This window comes from Mesoplodon bidens (genome assembly GCF_964165515.1).
Source record: "Mesoplodon bidens genome assembly, chromosome: 4".
In the NCBI taxonomy this organism is placed as follows: domain Eukaryota; kingdom Metazoa; phylum Chordata; class Mammalia; order Artiodactyla; family Ziphiidae; genus Mesoplodon; species Mesoplodon bidens.
This window is the reverse complement of record NC_138160.1, coordinates 139596935-139607107: the sequence shown is the minus strand read 5'-3', so window position 1 is coordinate 139607107 and position 10173 is coordinate 139596935. Positions and strand designations below refer to the sequence as shown.

Sequence of the window (10173 nt, the reverse complement as noted above, 5' to 3'; positions counted from 1 at the left end):
CTGTGCTCCGCAACGGGAGAAGCCACAACAGTGAGAGGCCCGCGTACCGCAAAAAAAAAAAAAAAAAAAACCCAGAAAACAAGTGTTAGCGAGGATGAGGAGGAATTGGAACCCTTGGGCACTGTTGATGGGAATGTAAAATGATACAACTGCTGTGGAAAACAGTATGGAGGCTCCTCCGAAAATTAAAAATAGAACTACCATATGCGTTATGACCCAGCAATTCCACTTCTGGACGTATATCCAAAAGAACTGAAAGTAGGCTCTCGAAGAGATATTCCTCCACCCGTGTTCACAGCAGCATTATTTACAATAGCTAAAACACAGAAGCAACCCAAGTGTCCACTGACCGGTGAATGGATAAGTAAAATGTGGTATATCATATCTTAAAGAGGAAGGAAGTTCACACACGTTACAACATGGATGAACCTGGAGGACATTATGCAGAGTGAAATAAGCCCGTCACAAAAAGGCAAATACTGTATGATCCCAATTACACGAGGCACTTAATAGTAGTGAAAATCATAGAGACAGAAAATAGTATGGTGGTTGCCAGGGCCGGGGAGAGGGGAGAATGGGGAGTTAGTGTTTAATAAGTACAGTTTCAGGGCTTCCCTGGTGGCACAGTGGTTGAGAGTCCGCCTGCCGATGCAGGGGACGCGGGTTCGTGCCCCGGTCCAGGAGGATCCCACATGCCGCGGAGCAGCTGGGCCTGTGAGCCATGGCTGCTGAGCCTGCGCGTCTGGAGCCTGTGCTCCACAATGGGAGAGGCCGCAGCGGTGAGAGGCTGCGTACCGCAAAAAAAAAAAAAAAAAAAAAGTACAGTTTCAGATTTACAAGATGAAAAGAGTTATGGGGACGGATGATGGTAATGGCTGCTTAAAACTTTAAATGTATTTAATACCACTGAACTGTATACTTAAAAATGGTTAAGATGGTAAATTTTATGTGTATTTTAACACAGTTTAAAAAAAAGAATATGTCCACATCCTAACCCCTGGAACCTCAGAATGTGATCTTATTCGGAATAGACATCTTTACAGACAAAATGAGTTAAGGATCTTGACATGAGCTCATCCTGGATTTAGGGTGGTCCTATATCCAATGACAGGTGTCCTTATTAGAAGAGGACAGGAGGGAGGGCTTCCCTAGTGGGGCAGTGGTTAAGAATCCGCCTGCCAATGCAGGGGGACACAGGTTCGAGCCCTGGTCCAGGAAGATCCCACATGCCGCAGAGTAACTAAGCCCGCAAGCCACAACTACTGAGCCTGCGCACCACAACTACTGAAGCCTGCACGCCTAGAGCCTATGCTTTGCAAAAAGAGAAGCCACCGCAATGAGAAGCCCACGCACTCCAACAAAGAGTAGCCCCCGCTCGCCACAACCAGAGAAAGCCCATGCTCAGCAACGAAGACCTAATGCAGCCCAAAATAAATGATAATAAATAAAATAAATATTTTTTTAAATCTTATCTATAAAAAAAGAGGACACGAGGGAGTTCCCTGGTGGCCTGGTGGTTAGGATTCTGGGCTTCCACTGCCATGGCCTGGGTTCAATCCCTGCTCTGGGAACTGAGATCCTGCAAGTTGAGCGGCATGGCCAAGAAAACAAACAGACAAAAAAAAAAGGAGGGCTTCCCTGGTGGCACAGTGGTTGAGTCCGCCTGCCGATGCAGGGGACACGGGATCGTGCCCCGGTCCGGGAAGATCCCACATGCCGCTGAGCGGCTGGGCCTGTGAGCCATGGCCGCTGAGCCTGCGCATCCGGAGCCTGTGCTCCGCAACGGCAGAGGCCACAACAGTGAGAGGTCCGTGTACCGCAAAAAAAAAAAAAAAAAAAAAAAGGAGGACAGGACACAGAGAGACACACAAAGAGAAGGCTATGTGACAACAGAGGCAGAGATGAGTGATGTGTCTACAAGCTAAGGAAGGCCAATAATTGCCAGCAGCTACCAGGAGAGATACCTGGGATAGATTCTCCTGCAGAGCCTCCAGAAGGATGTAACCTTCCTGACATCTTGATTTTAGACTCCTGGCCTCATGAACTGTGAGACAGTAAATTTCAGTTGTTCGAAGCCACCTGGTTTGTGGTACTCTGCTATGGCAGCCCCAGGACACTCATCCAGGGTGCCCTTCCCTGCCCTCCACGTGCTGGGATGAGGGCTGCAGGTCAGGCCCTCCACCCGGGGACCAACAGTCCCACTGCCCGCCAAGGATCATGAGACAGCGGAGACTTCAAATAGATGTTCCTTTTAATAACTGAGTCACCCAGAGCCACGGCCCATGGGCTGAGCCCCTGCGCAGGGCTGGTGGCCAGACTCTATCGGCTTCCAGTGGCACCGCTCGGCTTTTCTAAAATTAAGCCTGGAGTGGGCTGGCAGCGGGGCCCAGACTGGGAAGATCCTAGCCACTCGGGTTGTGCATGGTCCCAGCTGTAGCATCTCAGCACCAGTTACAGGGTAGAATGCTTCTCAAAGGGCACGGTCAGGAGTCGGGCCGCTGCCTCGTCCAGGAACCAGCAAAGCTTCCCAGTGCGGGGCTGGACCAGGGCGGCGGGGAGCGGGTTTTCCTCCTTGTCCTCCAAAATGCGCTGTGTGGAGAGGGCAGGAGCGTGGGGCCCTGCCCGCACCCCAGCACCCTTGGACCTCTCCTACCCTCAAGAAGTGATATCGCCCATCCCGGATGTCCTAGTTTCAAGCAATCAGGAGGGATGGGGTCTCTTCCTTTCTATCATCTGTGACTGTTTAATATGGGGGTCAGCACACGTCTTCTACAAAGACCAGAGAGTCACTATTTTGGCTCTGCAGATCACACCCCGTCTCTGTTGCAACTACTCAGCTCTGCTGTTACAGGGCAAAAGCAGCTTTCTAAAGTGCCTGATTTCTTTATTTCAATTGTTTTCTATTTAACAATTAAATATATATGTATATGCATTAAGTGCTACGAATTTACCTGAGCAGTTTTGGCCTCATGTCATCCATTTCATTGCATAATTGTTAACTCCTAACTAGCCTGTATTTGCAGTTTTCATCTCCCCTTCAACCCAAGAATTACTGAAATATCCTGGGATCTCGTGCTTTCAGCACAGTAGTGTCTAGGGCCATATTCTATGCCTACAACCTTCTTGGGAAGGGGGCCCTCAGCTGTTACCTTCAGAACAGCTGCCTTGCCTTCTCCAGTTGCCACAAAGATGATAGTTCGAGCTGAGTTCAGCACGGGAAGTGTGAGGGTCACGCGCTGTGGAGGTGGCTTCGGGGAGTCGCTGATAGGGGCCACAATCTTCTCCCGCTCCTGGGGAGGGAGGCCCAAGGTAGAGACAGGAGGACAATGTCACTTGACCTCTTGAGTACTCACACATGCCAAGCATTGTCCATCCATCGTTCCATCCCGCCCTGCTAATCCTGTGGTACTCGATTTAACGTTCCTGTTTTAAGATGGGTGAACTGAGGCTCAGAAGGGTCAAGCCCAGCGGGCATGCCTGTTGGCAGAGGCTGACTCACACCATGCTGTAGGCACCTTCCAGCGCTCTGGAAGCCCCAGATGGCAGAGGCTGGGGCTCAGACATGAGCAGGGCCTTCGTGGGTGTGCTCACCTGCAGGAGGGGGTGGTCTGGGAAGAGTGAGCAGGTGTGGCCATCGGGACCCACACCCAGAATCAGCAGGTCGAAAACCGGGATGGAGTCCCCTTGGAATGCCTGGGTGAGGAAAGAAGACAGTCCCAAGAAGTTGTAAGGGAAGGGTGCAGAGGACACAAAGAAACAGTTGTCAGAAAAACAAGTCGTTGTAACCCAGTGAGAAATGCTCAGCCTCACCTGCAAAAAAAGGAACTCTAATCTACAAGGTTCCACATTTCACTGTCCAACTGGCTGACAGTGTGGGTATACAACTGTCCCCAAGATTTGAAGACCCAGGCCCACTACCAGGGTGTCAGAGACCAGGCCACCCTTAGGGTCCCCAAGGGCAGGGCAGCACTGTGGCCTCTCAGAGGGGGGATCCTCAAAGGGGGCTCTGCAGGGTGAGGCTGGGTCTGCTGACTGCCCCCAGGAAGTTTCTGCCAGTGATAAGCACACAGTGTCCCCAGCAGGGGGGCTCCGGCACTCTAGGAGAGGCCATCGGATGGATGAGGTCTTGCTGCAGCTGCTCCGAGGGACTCACCTGTCTCAGCTTCTTGGCATAGTCCTCAGCTGCCTCCTCCACGGGCAGCTCGGGGTTAATGGTGATCACCTGGCTGTCGGGGATCGGCAGCCTGGAGAGCAGGTGGGTCTGCAGCAGATGGAGGCACAGTGTCACCAACAGAAACACACAGTTTGTGGTGCCATGGGACTTGCACCTATGACTACCTGGATCCTCCAGGTGAGGACATGACTGTCATTATACCCACTTCCTGTGTGAGTGAGGATCCCAGTGGATCCCAGTGGCATTCCGCCAGGGGTCTTTCAAGTCCATGGTGCTTGGGGCCTCCTGGCTCCAGCCTGCACCTGTTTGGCCACACCACAGCCTTGTTTCTAAACCCCCAGGGCGGGGAAAGGTGGGTGTGGGATGAATTGGGAGATTGGGATTGACACATATATGCTACTATGTATAAAATAGATAACTAATGAGAACCTACTGTATAGCACAGGGAACTCTACTCAGTGCTCTGTGGTGACCTAAATGGGAAGGAAATCTAAAAAAGAGGGGATATATGTGTATGTATAGCTGATTCACTTTGCTGTACAGCGGAAACTAACACAACACTGTAAAGCAATTATACTCCAATAAAAGTAAACAAACAAACCCCCAGGGTCCTTTGGCCTTCAGGATAAAACCTAGCCCCTCTCTGCCCTCCACGAGGCCCTGCTGACCTTCCTGCCTCAGTGGGTACACCAGCTGCTGACCCTGCCTGGGAAACTCTTACACAGCCCTCAAGCTGCCTCGTCTGAGCAGCCACCCCTGCCTGCACCTCCCCCATACTGCTGCCTGGTGGCATGACATGTAATTGTGAAAAGCACTGACTTCCCTTCTGGGCTGCCACAATGGGGTGAGCGTACCCAGCACATAGCAGGCACCCCAACCTAGGATCCGTGGGTTTAATGCAGAAGCACCTGGAATCAGGCCTCCCGCAAGGCAGAGGGCTCTAGCCCTCTCCCGTGGAGATGAGCCCCAGGGCCTTGGATCTGCTCTGGGATGGATGCTGGCAACCCCCACCTCGGTGCCTCCTTTTAGGCAGGGACTAGCTCAGCTGAGGCAATGCTGAGCTGAACCACAAAGTAAAAGCAGGTAAACAATATCGTTTTTGGAGCAGTGGGGGAAGGCGGCAGGGACATGGGATAAACCCGCCAGACCTTATGGTGCTGACCCCCCTGAATGCTGGCCTGAGTGTGGGCTCTGTGTTGAGGGTAGTGGGGAGCCAAGGAGGGTGTGTGAGCTGGGGAGGAGCACGATCAGATCCATCGTTGGAAAGACCTGCTTTGTCCAAGGTTCCCATCGATACACACCCTTGGGGACTGTACTGAGCAAAGCCGGATGGAGTACAGGTGCCCCATTTCTGTCACCTGAGTCCCCTCCTTAGCTGCCCTGCCCCACAGGGTCAGAGCCATTCCCTCCTCCTCAGTTTGGGCTTCCAGGGAGCCCAAGGCTGGGCATCGGTTGGGCAGGTTCCTGGAAGCGGAACTGCTGGTTGATCGGGTGGACTCTCTCTAAACACTTTGTAGGTGCTGAGGAACCATCCCCGGGAAGGTGGCCCCAGCTAATCCTCCCAGCCTGGACAGCAGAAGGCCCATAGAACAGGGTGAGACATTCACGCTTTGAGAGCCCCAAGGTGCCCAGGGTCCATCCTCAAGGAGAGGAATACCTCTGCATCCCTGTACCAGGTTGCTTAGTGCCCCCCCAAATTCATGTCCACCCAGAACCTCAGAATGTGGCCTTATTTAGAAAGAGGGTCTTTGCAGTTGTCATTAGTTAAGATGAAGTCACAGTGCATTAGGATGGGCCCTAAATCCAATGACTGGTGTCCTTATAAGGGGAGGACACAAAGAGAAAATCAGAGAAGATGATGTATAAGCAGAGGTAGAGGTTGGAGTGATGCAGCCACAAGTCAAGAAACGCCTGGAGCCACCAGAAACTGCAAGAGGCAAGGAAGCCTCCTCCCCTAGAGCCTTTGCAGGGAGCATAGCTCTGCTGAAAACACCTTGATTTTGGACTTCTGGCCTCTAGAACTGTGAATCAACGCCTGTTGTTTTAAGTTACCCATTTGGTGGTACTTTGTTACGGCAGGCCCAGGGAACTAATATGATTCCCCTCACAGGGGAACTGGCAGAAGCAAATCCTCGCCCCACGTTTGTTCCCACTGCACAGCTTTTGCCTCTACTCTACCCTCTGCCCCAGCTCACCTGTGGCGGGCTCCTCACACCTTCTGGTTACAGCCCAAACGTCACCTCCTCAGAGCCCCCCAATGCCCACCATCCTGGCTGAAAGATGCTCCGCCCTCTTCCCTGGCACTTTCTACCATCTTACACTATTATCTTTTGTCCAAACTGCATTACGTTATGGCTCGGAGTGGATTTCCCTTATTTATTGCCCTGTGTGTTGGTACCCCTTGCCCCACGATGAGCCCTGCGAGGGACCTGTCCCTAGTGTTGGATACATGGACACGCATTGAATATCCATGCAACTTTCTCTTTGACTGTTTTGTTAGAATTCTGTTACTTGAGCAAGTACGGCTTTTCTAATTAAAAGTTTTTCAAAGTCACGCAAAGTAAAAAGAAACAAGAGCCCACTTTTAAATTAGGCTCTGGGGGAAGACACACAGGAAAGCAGACTTAAGGGTGGCCCCTGTCCCTGCTATGGGTCCCAGGTGCTCTCTGGGGGGCTGGGCCAGGCAGGTTCATACCCCGGCTCCATCACTGGTCACTAGATGACTCTCCTCTTATGGCCTCAGTTTCTCCATCTATGAAATGGAGGTACTAACAGCCCCCAGCCTCATAGGCTATTGTGGGGTTTCATGAGATGATGGATAAAGCGCTTGGTAATCAGTAAACCTTCCTGCTTATTACCAAAACAAACAAAAACCCATCACCTCAAGCTTCTTTGTGAAGAGAACACATACGGAACCTGAGCGATCTGAGGCTTCTGGCCAAACCTGCCCCTCCCACACTTCCCTGGGTGGGTTTTCCTCCTCCATCCATGGCAAGAAGAGTTGACTGAGACGCGGGGGGCTGGGGGGGAGGTGTGGGCACCCAGCTCAGACCACAGATCCTCCAAGCCTCAGTTTTCCTGCTTGTAAAACGGCGGGCAGGGGGTCCCCTGATTCTGTAGGAGTCTGGGGCCCCAGGCCAAAGATAACCAGTCACGGAGTCATCAGCGCCACAAGCTGTGTGGAGACCATCGAGAACTCGTCCAGGTTACAGATGGGGAATCTGAGGCCCAGGTTCCACAGCAGATCCCTCCTACCTGGCTCTTCCCTAACTCTGCCTTTGCACGCTACGAGCCTCCGGCGCCTGACTTTCTCTAGGTCCCTGGAATGGGCCACTCTGTTTCACCTCCACGCCTTTGCCCATGCCATTCCCTCTACCTGGCTACCGGATAAAGCATCAAGAGAGGCTTCAAGGTCCCCACTTTCCACCCGGGTGGCAGTGGAGGTGCAGCCAGATGGGACCTCAGGGCACCCAGCAGACCATTCATTCCCAGATCCAGTCCAGATAAGAGACAGTGGGCACGGTGTGACCCTGCAATACCCCCGTAGCCTGGTTCAGGCGGTGGGCGCGGCCTTCTCAAAGTGACCCCCGGCGGCCCCCGTAGCTCTCACCCGGTAGAGGCCGTACGTGCTCTCGGCGTGCTCGAAGGGCACGAGGCGCTCGTCGCAGAAGCCCAGCGTCCAGCGCGCGAGGCTGGCGGGCCCGGCGGGGGCAGCGGCGGTGGGCAGCTCGCGGGCCAACATTGAGACGAGGCTGCCGCCTGACAGGCCGAGCGTGAAGCGGGCGCGGGCCCCCGCCAGGCAGCACGCTGCCTGCTGCGCCACCAGTTGTGCCAGCGACGCGCCCAGCTCTTGCGAGCTCGAGAAGACCGAGATGAGGCCGGGGGCCGGCGCGGCCATGGCGACGGCGGCGGCAGGGAGGCGGAAGCCCTCCCGGCAGCCGCCAGTGCGCCTGCGCAAAGCCTGGTCCTGGTACACAGCTCTCGGTGCCTTAGGGCGGCTGCCTGTAGCACATGCGCAGTCCCACGAGTGAAATCCCGGCGGGTCGGGCAGCCGGTCCGGCTGCGCTCATTGATTCTTTGCGCGGTCATAGAACTCTCTCCTGGGCTGCGGCAGGCGGAGCAGGTGCAATTGCGCTCAACCTCCCGGTATCAGGGCGGGGCCAGAGAAGGGAGCTCAGAGCTTCCAGGCTCGGGAAGAGGGGGACCTGGGATCGGGTTGAGGGAGGTGATTTCCTGGAGGAGGGCGCATTTTGGTGGACTTTGCATTCCTGAACTTATGTTTGTCTTGCTGGTATTTGTCGTCTCTTTAATTAAAATATAGACTTGATGAGGACAGGGATATTTGTTGTGTTCACCGAGTCCTCCAAAGCCCCCTGAACTATGGCACAGTGTAGGGGCTGAAAATACACTTGTTGAATTTCTCCTGCATATTCTCTCTGGAGACCTCTGTGTCCCTCTGAGGACTTAGAGAGTCCTCCACCCTGGCTCTTGCCTGAAGAAGCTCCCAGACTGAGGCAAGTGGGCCTTGGCTGATAAGATAGAATATTCAGGGAATAACATGGGCAGGGAGGACTGGAAGGGGTTAGGAGGCCTGGTGGGTCAAAGCAGCTGGACCACGTCTCAGAAGCAGAGAGTTTAGGAGAGTGTAGTAAGTGCAATGAGATTTGCATAGGTAGTGCATCTTTAAAAGAAGTAGCAAGAAAACAATTCCATTTACAGTAGCATCAACGAGAATAAAATACTTAATAAATTTAGCAAAAGAGGTGCAAGACTTGTACACTGAAAACTATAAAACTTTGCTGAAAAGTGTTGAAAGATGATCTAAATAAATGGAAAAACATCCAGTGTTCATGGGTTGGAAGATTTCATATTGTTAAGATAGCAACACTCCCCCAATTGGTCTAGAGATACAATACAATCCCTATCAAAATTCTGAGAGCCTTTTTTGTAGATATTTACAAGCTGACCCCAAAATTCACATGGAATTGCAAGGACCCCGAATAGCCAACCAATCTGGAAAAAGAACTAAGTTGGAGGACTCACACTTCTTGATTTAAAACTTACTACAAGCTACAGTAACCAAACAGTGTGGTATTGACATAAGGATAGACATATCAATAGAATAGAACTGAGATGAAAAACAGCAACAACAAACCGTATGTCTTTGGTCAGTGGATCTTCAACAAGGGTGCCAGAACCATTCAATGGGAAAAAAAATAGTCTTTTCAACAAATGGTGTGACAATTAGACAGTCACACGCAAAAGAATGAAGTTGAGGGACTTCCCTGGCGGTCCAGTGGTTAAGACCCTGCTCCCAACGCGGGGGCATGGGTTCGATCCCTGGTCGGGGAACTAAGATCCCACATGCTGCATGGTGCAGGCAAAAAATTTAAAAATAAATAAATAAATGAAGTTGAACCTTGTAGTAGGCAGAAAGATGGTCCCCCCTAAGGTGTCCACACTGTAATTCCCGAAACCTGTGAATATGTTAGGTGACTTGGCAGGGGGAATTATGAGGTTGCTAATCAGCTGTCCTTAAAAGAGATTACCTGGATGAGCGTAGTGTACTCACAGAGGTCACTAAAAATAGAAGGAGGACCAGAGAATTGACAGCATGAAAAAGACTCAACCCACTGTTGCTGGCTTTGAAGATGGAGGAAGAGGCCATGAGCCAAGGAATATCGGCAGTATCTAAATGCTGAAAAAGGCAAGGAAATGGATTCTCGCAGAAGCTCCAGAAGGAATGCAGCCCTGCCAAACCTTGATTTTAGTCAAGTAAGATCCATTTCTGACTTCTCACCTTCAGAGCAATAATTGGTGTTATTTTAAGCCACTAAGTTTGTGGTGATTTTTTACAGCAGCACTAGAAAACGAATACAGATCCATACCTCATGCCATACACAAAAATTTAAATGGGTCAAAGACCTGAATGTCAGAGCTAAGACTAAAAGATTCTTAGAAGAAAACAAATGCAAAAATCTTTCTGTCCTTGGGTTAGA

The 10173-nt window shown here is 51.8% G+C and overlaps 1 protein-coding gene across 1 annotated transcript; it reads right to left on the bottom strand.

The window, feature by feature from the left end:
- Positions 1 to 2233: 2233 nt before the first annotated feature.
- PGLS (6-phosphogluconolactonase) lies at positions 2234 to 8133 on the bottom strand. The gene is made up of 5 exons (XM_081231880.1): positions 7785 to 8133; positions 4154 to 4261; positions 3592 to 3693; positions 3150 to 3290; positions 2234 to 2589 (listed from the first exon to the last, which is right to left on the bottom strand). Exons 1-5 carry the CDS (start codon positions 8070 to 8072, stop codon positions 2452 to 2454), a joined length of 777 nt encoding a protein of 258 aa, XP_081088006.1. The 5' UTR covers positions 8073 to 8133; the 3' UTR covers positions 2234 to 2451.
- Positions 8134 to 10173: the final 2040 nt, after the last annotated feature.